Source organism: Zingiber officinale, chromosome 2B (genome assembly GCF_018446385.1).
Source record: "Zingiber officinale cultivar Zhangliang chromosome 2B, Zo_v1.1, whole genome shotgun sequence".
Taxonomy (NCBI): Eukaryota; Viridiplantae; Streptophyta; class Magnoliopsida; order Zingiberales; family Zingiberaceae; genus Zingiber; species Zingiber officinale.
The window spans coordinates 154,390,214-154,402,954 of record NC_055989.1 but is presented as its reverse complement, the minus strand read 5'-3'; the positions used below and the strand labels follow the sequence as shown (position 1 = coordinate 154,402,954).

At 38.1% G+C, this 12,741-nt stretch overlaps 1 protein-coding gene across 5 annotated transcripts in view; it reads right to left on the bottom strand.

The window, feature by feature from the left end:
• Positions 1-12,741, bottom strand: part of LOC122047975 (187-kDa microtubule-associated protein AIR9) — a 36,978-nt gene that overhangs the window by 7,524 nt on the left and 16,713 nt on the right. For all 5 annotated transcript variants that reach the window (XM_042609532.1, XM_042609534.1, XM_042609535.1 and 2 more), the window contains exons 20-26: positions 2,603-2,730; positions 2,264-2,432; positions 1,779-1,897; positions 1,472-1,640; positions 1,141-1,225; positions 990-1,063; positions 771-890 (exon numbers count right to left, since the gene is read on the bottom strand). In XM_042609532.1, coding sequence (XP_042465466.1) covers positions 771-890; positions 990-1,063; positions 1,141-1,225; positions 1,472-1,640; positions 1,779-1,897; positions 2,264-2,432; positions 2,603-2,730 — 864 coding nt within the window. The remainder of the gene's footprint in view (positions 1-770; positions 891-989; positions 1,064-1,140; positions 1,226-1,471; positions 1,641-1,778; positions 1,898-2,263; positions 2,433-2,602; positions 2,731-12,741) is intronic.

Genomic DNA, 12,741 nt, shown 5'->3' with positions numbered 1-12,741 from the left:
AAAAATCTACAATGTTAAAGCTTTAGCTCCCTATTCTCTCAATCAAGGACACCCACAGGAAATGCCTGTAGAACAGCTAGGGGAAATATGACACTGAGGAGAGAAGAAAATTATTGTCATTAAACAGGTGTTATGCTGCACCTTTATAATTTAACAATACAAGAGATAAGCTAGTCCATATGGGACTAATTTTCTGATAATTATTCTAACAGGGTAACAGAAACCCAAATTTAAATTAAGACAAATCAGTATATGGAACCTCTAGCCAACATTGTGCTAGTACATGCTCATTTGAGTTGAGCACAAGTGATTCAGCTTACATCATGATGATCCAAGTGTAGCAAAAGAACTAACAATTTCACCCACAGTACAAGTTTTTAAAGGCCAATAAATTCTAAAACAACCTTAAAAATTATTAGCTTGAACTTTTGACTGTCATTCACTGTCAACTGACCACAGGACAGATTTCTATAAATTAGCTACCATTAGAAAGCCTCTTACAATAAGGTAAATTATCCACTATCCATGCCATTTTGACCTCATTTCCTTTCTAATTCATTCGATTTAAACTTAAAACTTAATCAGTAAATAGGCCTTTAGGGATAAAGGAGAAAGGGTAGTTTGTAATGCATATGATACATCTTGAGCCATACCATGAGCTGGCATGGATCAGTATAAACAGACTTGATTAAATGTACTAGCAAATTGTAACTTTCAAAGTTTATGCCTGTTCTTGAACTAGTGCAATCAATGTACAATTTAATACTTGCCGGGAACTATAATATCTGAAATGATGCTCCTTGGAGACCCCATTTGTCCATCTGCCCTTACAGGTGTATAGACAAGCTCAATTCGTGCACCAACATCAGCAATACTTAAATCCAGATAATCTGTAGAAACAAAATTTGATTTCATAGATTAGTCAAAACCCGAAGCTTCAAGAAATTTCAAGTGGTGTTGACTGTGCCTTGGAATTCTTAGCAACCCACCATCTACAACAAGTTTATCCTTCATGCTAGTATTCTTCAACCTAAACCATTCATGGATGCAATTTCCTCTTTCACTGCCAAACAAAGAAGAAACATATCACCAAAGGGAATTGCTTTTAAGTCAAAATGGAAATAAAAGAAATGATCGCACCCTCCAGTATATTCAGCAATGAATCGTATGCAGCCTCCTTCAATCATTGACCCAACAAACTCCAGTGATCGACAAGATGGAGGGCCTGCAAGATAAATCTAATGATGTCTCTGGAATATTCTGAGAACAAGAAACAAACATCTCTATAGTATAGCAAAGCCAATTAGGTTGATTGTTCTTATCTCAAGGTTCATACAAGATATGAAAGAGTAATAGAATGATGTGTCAATGCAAGTTGAATTACTTCTTTCCTTGCTATATGTAAATTTGAGTATGTTGAAAAACATCTAGCAAAACAATACATGTTTCCTATTTTTAAGAATAAGCGTACCAGGTATAACAGGACCAACATATTCTGAAGTAACAATAGGGCCATGAGCCAAATCAATTCTAACAGGTTCGCAGGAAACAGAAACAAGCAAACCAATATCCCTGACTGTCAGTGTATATGATGAAGTTGTAGCACCTTCAATTACATTTTTCATTCCATCAGGACTAGTCTGCAAATTGATTAGCAGCTTAATAAAATGCAAGAAGTGAAAGCCAATATTTAAACCACAAAAAGAAAAGAAGTCCCAAGAGAAAGCTATATCTTTGTGTAAGATTGCTAAAATATACAAAGCTAGTGATCCACTGACCAGGAACCATTGTATTACAGAATCCCCTTCTTCTCCGCCCCAATATTTTTTCTCAGCGACCAACGTGGTTCCTTCAATAGCCTCACCACTTATTTTCAGAGAAAGCACTTGTGGACTACCTATAAATTAAACAGTTTTAGAATCCTGGCTTATAGCATTTATTGTTATAGCTTTCTCAGTTCAATAAATATCTCTTTGCAATTTGTAGCAAGCAAGGAAATAATTGTTAGGAAATCCACAGCTGGTAACTATTTCTCAATAAAAGTAACAGCTATGAATAGGATCAAGTGAGCATTTTTATCCTTGAAATTAATCATTCTGCAACAACACATCTATTTGCACACTTGCTCTCCTTCAAGGTTTAGTAGTAGACTTAACATAACCATTCATTGTCCCAAATAATGGGTTTCAAGTCGTAAGTTTTCAACAAAACATAACACATCAATTAAGCAAAATATCCCGATAAACAAAAGAAATCCATGCACCTGGTTGAACTCTTTCTTGCCCAAGGAACGTTCGTGGCTCACCAATGATACCATCATCCCTGACAGGTGTGCATTTAAAAGAAATAAATTTTCCAATAGCATTCTTTGCAATCCGATACTGAAGCTGTCCTGATGCCTCTGGTATTAACGAACCATTCGTAGTTTCATTCTGCAAAGGTCCAAAAGAAAAAAGAATAAGCAAATAAAAATATAGAAATTTTAGCTGCTGAACACAATGCTATATATAATAGGTGAGACTAAATTGACTCTAATTCAGAATATAAGCAAATAAATATCCAGGCTCTTAAAACATTAAAAGAAGAGAAAGGAAAGGCATACTTCATGAAGATACCAACTGTATATGCTTTTCCCCTCATGTCCTCCAATATAACCATATGATGCTGTCACTATCTCACCCTCAGAGAAGTTACCAGTGAGTGACAGAAAATTTAGACTTGGTGGAAGAGCTACAAAAAAATCATAAACTCAATTATCTACCATGATGAAACATTAAATCACAAAAGATTGAAGAAGACATGATAAAATAAACAATGTTGATTACACAAATCTACACTATGTTAATGTTTCTGCAATCAGAGCAAGAAACACTGAGCTCCATGTTACAATAGATCTAAATCATGCAACATGGTTCAATGTTCTTAGACATAAATGCATCACGTCAAAAAGCAAACAAGCACTTGAGGTTGTTTTCTAAACGTACAGAGATACTAAATAAACAGAAGGAAAAAAAAGCAACAGATTTACTTGGCAGTAAGTTCTGATAATCAATTCTTCTTTGTCCAAATAATAAATTTTTAAGGCTGTTAGAGAGTTCATGACCGCATGTATTTCGGTGTCTATGGTTGACTTGATTGGAGAAAACTTGCCACTGGCATAGGCACAAATTTTTTCGACTTGGGGTCGTATTTGTTATTTTTCCATTTGCAAATCCCGCCCCATCCTTCCATACATCCGTCGACCTCAAGGATAATAAAACATTTCTTTGGAGGGATTTCAAGATCTGGCAACTGTTGAACTATCTCCTTGATTTTCTTGACCAAAGACTAATCTTGTGAATTCATACGTTTATCACTAGTGGGGCTGGTCTTAGCATATAAAGGACTTAATAATTTTCCCAGATTAGGAATATAAGCCCTAGCATAATTAAGAAGGCCAAGCCAGGAACGGAGTCCTTGTTTTGTCATCAGATCGACCTCCTTGAAGTAAGAAATTTTTGAAATAATGTGGGGTTGTAATTTGATTTTTCTATTCCCCAAAATTGCTCCCAGAAATTCAATTTAAGGAACCACCAGTTTCATTTTGGTTGGGCTTAAGATCAGCCCATTCTGCTTACATATTTTTAGCATAGCCCGTAAATGTTGGATGTGCTCTTTTTCAGTTTGTGATAAGACCAAAATGTCATCTATGTATACTGCAATAAAGTCTTCTATTCCACGAAAACAATTATCCATTTTCCTTTGAAAGATAGCCGGGACATTTTTCAAACCGAATGACATAACTAGCCATTCACATAAATCGTCGGGAACCAGAATGTCGTTCATTCTATGGAGTCTGAGTGCATGGCAACATGGTGAAAGCCACTTTTTAGGTCAAATTTTGAATAAATTTTACTTTTACTACCTTCTGTAGAATAGTATTGATCCCTGGTAGGCTATACTGATCTTTATTGGTCAAATCATTCAGGCGCTTGTAATTAAAAACCATTCGCTCCTTGGGCAGCTTGTAGTTCCTGCACGGTTGCCCTCTAGAGTATCCAGAAGAGGTTCCTCCTCAAGAAACATTGCAGAAGCTTCTTTTGGTTTTGGTATCAAAATATCGAAAATTGCTGGTGTTTTGTTTGTTGAGCCGAAACCACCGACTCCTCTATGTGTCAGATAGTCGTGGGACGGGAAAGACATCTGGACAAATAATCTTTTCGAAGATAATTTGTGCTACGCAGTCCCAGTATGTGTTGGTGCAACGCAGGCCGGCAAGAGGGGGGTGAATTGCCTGAAAAATAAAAACTATACCCTCCTCGTCTTCAACTCAAACAGATAGCAACAATAATAAAAAATAAATAGCAGAAAAAGAGAGACGGACTTTTAACTTGGTTACAACCCAAGGGGTTGTTAATCCAAGGCGGTCGGAAATCGCACTAGCAGAGTCTCCTTCACTGTAGGCGGAGAAGTCTTTTTTACACACTTAGAGCGCTCACTAGTTGCTAGGAATGAATACAGATTTGGTTACAGAGTTGATTTCTAATTCCTAGCTCCAGGGGCCTTTATATAGCGCCTGGAAAGTCTATCCCGAGGTCCAAGGCACCTCCAATGAGGTTCAAGGCGCCTCCAACTCGGTGAGTGGAAAGAATTCTATCCGGTGCTCAAACGGTCATTTTGACTAGCTTGGAGGCGCCTCCAACAGTGTTGAAGGCGCCATCAACACTTGTTGAAGGCGCCTCCAAGATGGAGGACTGCGTAGGCGCCTCCAGCACTTCCTTTAAGGCGCCTACAGCTAGCTCTTTAGCTCCTTTTGACTTTGTTTCAGCAACCACGGGGTTCAACAATCTCCCCCTTTTTGATGTGCATCAACCTAAGTTCAAGTTAGGGTAAAAATAGACAAACAGTAATTTTAAAGAAAATTACTAAACTAACATGTTAAGCATAAATTTACAATAAATAAAATTGCAACTAATTAATTAAGAGCTAAGCAGAATTTTTCAAAAATATTTTTAAATTTTAAAAAATTCTCTCCCCTTGAACTTGTACTTTTCTCTCCCCCTTTGATTACAGCAAAAATGGGATAATAATAAGAGAATATGATATTTTAAGAATATTTAGCAAATTTTTAAGTTAAGCCGCAATGAGAAAAAAATATTAAGTAAACTGGATTTTTTTTTTAGAATTTTTCAAAATAATTTCTAAGTCGAAATTAATTTTTAGAATTTTCCAAAAATATCTAAGCAACAATGAATTTTTTTTTGAGTTATCCAAAAAAAAATTTCTAAGTAAACTGAATTTTTAGTCTTTTTCAAAATAATTCCTAAATCAAAATTAATTTTTAGAATTTTTCAAAAAAATGTTTGAAAACTTTCAAAGCATTATTTAATTCTAATTTTAATGCTTTTTCAGAAAGTTAATTAAATATTTTATTTCAATATTTCAACTTCCAGGTCGTGGCGAGACACTAGACCTTCTTGGTTATTGGAGCAACAACCACTTCTTTAGACAAACCTTCATAAAGAAATTTTAACGTTTAATTTGTCTTCTGAAAGGCTTAAAAAATTTTTAATCTAACAAGAATTTTGGAATTTAGTATAGATTCCTTTCTACTGGGTTATTCAGAAATTTAGGAGGTACATAATTTCTAAGACTTTCCTAAGTTGTCCCTGATGTTTTCTAATATACCAATTCAATTTTCCATAAATTCTTAATTTTGATTTTGGAAATTTATTTAAGCATGCATCATTATTCTTCAATTTCTCAATTTCAACTTTTAATTTTTCATTTTCTAATTTTAGATTATCATACATTTCTAGTAGACATGCATTTGCTAAGTTCAATTTCAATTCAGCATTTTCTTTTTCTAATTTAAATAAGTTTTTAGAAAGAGACTTAATAAATTGAAACGATTGAGTAGGGGTTAGATTACGTACCTGACTTACCTGACTCGGTGATGCTCCCCCTTCATCATCGCTTTCTTCGTCTGAAGTTCCTCCCCCTTCATCTATGCTCATTTCTGAGCTTGACTCTTCTTCCAACTGATGGTTAGCCATTAGTGCTAACCCAGAGAAGGCTTCTACGTCTGATTCGGAAGTAGACGAATCTGACCAAGTGGCCTTCAGGTACTTGTTGTGCCCTTCTTCGTTGCAGTTGTAACAATAAATTGTTCTTTTTCTTTGCTGATGCCTCTTTGTCCGCGATCTAAATTTATTAGAATTAAAAAATTTATTGAAATGCTTTACCAGTAGTGCCGCTTCCGATTGGTCGATTGAGGCTTCGGAGTCAGAGTCAATTGATCTTGTCTTTAGGGCAATGTTCTGACTAGTCTTCACTACTCCTCTGGGCTCTGCAACTCGAGATTCGTGAAGTTTAAAAGTTGAAAATAAATTTTCTAATGTACTTACCTCGAAGTCCTTAGAGATGTAGTATGCATCTACTAAGGACGCCCATTCTGGAGTTCTGGAGAAGGCGTTGAGCGCGTACCGGATCGAGTCGGTTGATACTTCTCCAGGTCTACAGAGCGGCAGTAATTCATGATTCGGCTGTACGTTTCATATGCCCAATCTATTTTTCAACTTGAAACTGATTCAGAGTCAATTGTTGGTGCAGCGGAGGCCGGCAAGAGGAGGTTGAATTGCTTGAAAAATAAAAACTATACCCTCCTCGTCTTTCAACTCAAACAGATAGCAACAATAATAAAAAATAAATAGCAGAAATAGAAGAGAGACGGACTTTTAACTTTGTTACAACCCAAGGGGTTGTTAATCCAAGACGGTCGGAAATCGCACTAGCAAAGTCTCCTTCACTGTAGGCGGAAAAGCCTTTTTTACACACTTAGAGCGCTCAATAGTTGCTAGGAATGAATACAGAGTTGGTTACAGAGTTTATTTCTCATTCCTAGCTCCAGGGGCCTTTATATATCGCCTGGAAAGTCTATCCCGAGGGTCCAAGGCACCTCCAATGAGGTTCAAGGCGCCTCCAACTCGGTGAGTGGATAGAATTCTATCCGGTGCACGAACGGTCATTTTGACCAGCTTGGAGGCGCCTCCAACAGTGTTGAAGGCGCCTCCAAGATAGAGGACTGCGCAAGTGCCTCCAGCACTTCGTTTAAGGCGCCTACAGCTAGCTCTTTAGCTCCTTTTGATGTCCTTCTCGCTAGCTGCGTCTTCCGCTCGACTTTCTACGTTCCTAAGCTCCTGCACACTCAGACAGGGATCAAACACAAAGCAGGACCTAACCAACTTGGTTGATCACATCAAAACAACTACGGGGTTCAACAGTATGAAGATAAATTCGTTCATCAGAATGATTAAATAAGAGAATCTTGATTTCACCTCGGTAGTCAGAATCAATAACTCCTGCATGATTTGACCAATATAAGATCCATATAGCCAATCAAGTATCTACACTATTCTACAAAAGGTCAGTAAAAGTAAAATTTATTCAAAATTTGATCTAAAAAGTGACTTTCACCAGGTTGTCATGCACCCAGACTCCATAGAATGGACAATATTCTAGTTCCCGACGGCTTATATGAATGGCTAATTATGTCATTCGGTTTGAAAAATGCCCCGGATATCTTTCAGAGGAAAATAGATAATTGCTTTCGCGGAACAGAAGTCTTTATTGTAGTATACATAGATGACATTTTGGTCTTCTCTCAAACTAAGAAAGAAAACATCCAACATTTACGGGCTATGCTAAAAATATGTCGAATGGGTTGATCTTAAGCTCAACCAAAATGAAATTGGCGGTTCCTAAAATTGAATTTATGGGAGCAACTTTGGAGAATAGAAAAATAAAATTACAACCCTACATTATTTCAAAAATTTCTGACTTCAAGGAGGCCGATCTGATGACAAAACAAGGACTCCGTTCCTGGCTTAGCCTTCTTAATTATGCCAGGGCTTATATCCCTAATCTTGAAAAATTATTAAGTCCTTTATATGCTAAGACCAGCCCCACCGGTGATAAACGTATGAATTCACAAGACTAGTCTTTGGTCAAGAAAATCAAGGAGACAATTCAACAGTTGCCAGATTTTGAAATCCCTCTAGAGAAATGCTTTAGTATCCTTGAGGTCGACGGATGTATAGAAGGATGGGGCGGGATTTGCAAATAGAAAAATAACAAATACGACCCTAAGTCCACTGAAAAAATCTGTGCCTATGCCAATGGCAAGTTTTCTCCAATCAAGTCAACCATACCAATCAAGTCAACCATAGACGCCGAAATACATGCGGGTCATGAACTCTCTAACAGCCTTAAAAATTTATTATTTGGACAAAGAAGAGTTGATCATCAGAACTGACTGCCAAGCTATAATGAGCTTCTTCGACAAATCAGCCAACAACAAGCCCTCGCGAGTTAGATAGCTCGCCTTCACCGACTATATTACTGGCATCGGAATCCCTATACACTTTGAGCATATAGATGGAAAAGACAATCAGTTAGCCGATGTTTTATCTAGACTAATTCATTGTTTTATTTCAAAATGGCCGGGAGAGGAAGTTCTCAACAGATTGGAACTGGTGGTCCCAACTCTCTAGGAAATCAAGGAGAAGCCCGACGTAGGAGCACAAGCCTAAATGACTCAAGTCCTCCTGACCCTATCAGCCTCGCTACCCAATACCAACAACTATTACAGTCCCTCCATCGACAACATGCAATCTCCATCGCCGATTATACATGGATCGGCCTGCAACTTCATGAATTACAGCAACAAGCTGTAGTACAAGCAGACAACTCCCTTCAGCAACTTAGGCTGCTACATGCCCTGAAGAAAGCTGAATGCCAGCGAAGGAGCACCTCCGACAACTGGTGGGCAGACTGGTACTCAGCTACCAGACAAATAGATGAACAGCTTGAAACAGCTGCGAATATGTTACACGACGCATTCAGACGGATGGACTCTTTCCGGCTATAAAAGCATGAGACACTTTGCAGAAGTCGTGGACCCGTAAAGAATCCTGATTGACCTCCACTAATTCTTGTCTGTACCATAAAGAAGTCCAATAATTGAGCGGTCACTCAAAAGTAGTGATTTATTATACAAAAGAGTCAAAAGTGGTTGGCTATGAGTTGTAAAGCCATCACTTTATATCCTATCATGTACTAGCACGGTGTTAAAGATGTCGTGTGACAAGATTCCCTCTTATCAAGGGACGGCAGAAGAACGTGACGATGGGGCTCATAGAGCACCCGGCGTCTCTTTTCCTCTCAATATAAGAAGGACTTCAACCCTTTGCAGAGACATCAAGCAACACTTGAGCTTTACTAAGGGAAGAAATTGTAATACTTTGAAGTAGCAAGAATCTGTGAAGTAAGTGCCACTCCTTATCTCTTCTATTTCAAACCGCTAACTAATCCCTAGCACTATATTTTGTGTAAATTAGCATTATATTTCCGTCTCTCTTGGTATCAGAGCAAGGTTCATTCATGGCACTAGCTTAAACCTTTTAGGTTAAGGTATTCTCAAGAAGGGTAACCTAGAGTAATTTTACTTTCCTGTATAGCTAATCCTTACCTTGAACCTTGATTAGAAGAAGTATTATGCAAACCAGGTGATAGCAAAAGAACAAGTCCTTAACTTGGTAGAAAGGCAAGAGGCCGTAAAAATCCAAGGGAACACTTGTGTGAGCTTACCTAGAGAGTAACTGCCCTGCTTCTTCTAGTTGAATGTCTGAGGCTTGGGAGAGGTCAATACAGGAGTGGTATAAGAACTCTAGAACACCTGACCTAGAATACCTTGACCTTCAAACACCCATTTAGCCAATAACCTTGCAGTAATCTACGATAGGACTTGTTTGTCATCCCGAGTACATCTCAAAAAATTTTAAGCAAATCCTTGAAAGGTGTGAAAGCTTAGAGAAGGAGATTACAAGCCTAAAAACAGCGGTGAAAAACTTAACAGTAGTTTATACAGAAAACAAACCGCTAACAAAGCAAGAAGTTCATAATCTAATTGCAGAGATCGCAGAACAGCCTAAACTAGTAGAAAAGGAGGCCCTCAAGCTAACTGAAGAACTAAACAAAAAGCTTGAACGAGTAGAGACTCTGCTTCACCATCTTGAAAGGTGGATTGTTTCATGAGTAACTACGTCATCACCAGAAACAGACAGTCTTATCGAGTTGTCAAAGCTACATAACCCATCGAGTCACCGGCTGTTGGCTTTGCAAAGCCAAGCGATTATCAAGGCCCAGCATCAACAAATACAGCCATCCTCAAACAAAAAAAACGCAAATACAGAGAGAGAGAGATGAAAATATAGTGCTAATTTACACGAAATATAGTGCTAGGATCAGTTAGCAGTTTGAAATAGAAGAGATAAGGAGTGGCACTTACTTCACAGACTCTTGCTACTTCAAACTATTACAATTTCTTCCCTAAGTAGAGCTCAAGTGTTGCTTGATGTCTCTGCAAAGGGTTGAAGTCCTTATATAGAGAGGAAAAGAGACGCCGGGTGCGCTATGGGCCCCATCATCATGTTCTTTTGCCGTCAAGAGGGAATCTTGTCACGCGGCATCTTTAACACCGTGCTACTACATGATAGGATATAAAGCAATGGCTTTACAACTCATAGCCAACCACTTTTGACTCTTTTGTATAATAATTCACTACTTTTGAGTCACCGCTCAATTATTAGACTTCTTTATGATATAGACAGAGAGTAGTGGAGGTCAATCAGGATTCTTTACGGGTCCACCACTTCCGCAAAGTGTCTCATGCTTTTATAGATGAAAAGAGTTCATCTGTCTGAAGGCGTCGTGTAACATATTCGCAGCTGTTTCAAGCTGTTCATCTATTTGTCTGGTAGCTGAGTACCAGTCTGCCCACCAGTTGTCGGAGGTGCTCCTTCGCTGGCATTCAGCTTTCTTCAAGGCATGTAGCAACTTAAGTTGTTGAAGGGAGTTGGCTGCTTGTACTGCAGCTTGTTGTTGTAATTCATGAAGTTGCAGGTCGATCCATGTATAATCGGTGATGGAGATTGCATGTTGTCGATGAAGGGGCTGTAACAGTTGTTGGTATTGGGTAGCGAGGCTGATAGGGTTAGGAGGACTTGAGTCATTTAGGCTCTGTTTACTTGGGAGAGTGGAAAGTAAAATTAAGGAAAAGTTTCCACGGTGGAAAAGTTTCCGTCGTTTACTTCATTAAAATTTTCCGAAGGAAAAGTAACGCGATCCATCAGCGGATAATTTTGGAGTCAAAATCGATCACCTCAAAATCGGACGGAAAACAACGGATGGAAAAAAAATGACGCATGTACCCCTTTTACATTCACAAAATTACACCATATACAAAAAAAAAATGATACATGTAGCCTTTTTAACTCACAAAATTATACTATGTACCAAAAAAATGACGCATGCACCCTTTTTTATTTACAAAATTACATCATAAGTATTCACCTTCCTCTATCAAGGTAAACAAATGTGCAAAGGAAAAGATTTCTTCACCCTTTCTTTTCTCTTCCTCCAAAGATAACTTTCTATCGTTGATTCCTTTTCTTTCCTCATCCATACTCTAGAGTAAACATAGCATTAGGCTTGTGCTCCTGCGTCGGGCTTCTCCTTGATTTCCTAGAGAGCTGGGTCCAACAGTTCCAACCTGTTGAGAGCTTCCTCTCCCAGCCATTCTGAAATAAGACAATGAATTAGTCTAGATAAAGCATCGGCTAACTGATTGTCTTTTCCATCTATATGCTCAAAGTGTATAGGGATTTCGATGCCAGTAATATAGTCGGTGAAGGCAAGCTATCTAACTCGCGAGGGCTTGTTGTTGGCTGATTTGTCGAAGAAGCTCATTATAGCTTGATAGTCAGTTCTGATGATCAACTCTTCTTTGTCCAAATAATAAATTTTTAAGGCTGTTAGAGAGTTCATGACCGCATGTATTTCAGCGTCTATGGTTGACTTGATTGGAGAAAACTTGTCACTGGCATAGGCACAGATTTTTTCAATGAACTTGGGGTCGTATTTGTTATTTTTCTATTTGTAAATCCCGCCCCATCCTTCCATACATCCGTCGACCTCAAGGATAATAAAGCATTTCTCTAGAGGAATTTCAAAATTTGGCAACTGTTGAATTGTCTCCTTGATTTTCTTGACCAAAGACTAATCTTGTGAATTCATACGTTTATCACCGGTAAGGCTGGTCTTAGCATATAAAGGACTTAATAATTTTCCAAGATTAGGGATATAAGCCCTGGCATAATTAAGAAGGCCAAGCCAGGAACAGAGTCCTTGTTTTGTCATCAGATCGGCCTCCTTGAAGTTAGAAATTTTTGAAATAATGTGGGGTTGTAATTTGATTTTTCTGTTCCCCAAAATTGCTCCCAGAAATTCAATTTTAGGAACCGCCAATTTCATTTTGGTTGGGCTTAAGATCAGCCCACATATTTTTAGCATAGCCCGTAAATGTTGGATGTGCTCTTTTTTAGTTTGAGAGAAGACCAAAATGTCATCTATGTATACTGTAATAAAGACTTCTGTTCCGCGAAAACAATTATCTATTTTCCTCTGAAAGATAGCCGGGGCATTTTTCAAACCGAATGGCATAACTAGCCATTCATATAAGCCGTCGGGAACCAGAATATTGTCCATTCTATGGAGTCTGGGTGCATGACAACCAGGTGAAAGTCACTTTTTAGGTCAAATTTTGAATAAAATTTACTTTTACTGACTTTTTGTAGAATAGTGTTGATCCCTGACAGACTATACTGATCTTTATTGGTCAAATCATTCAGGCATGGTTGATTC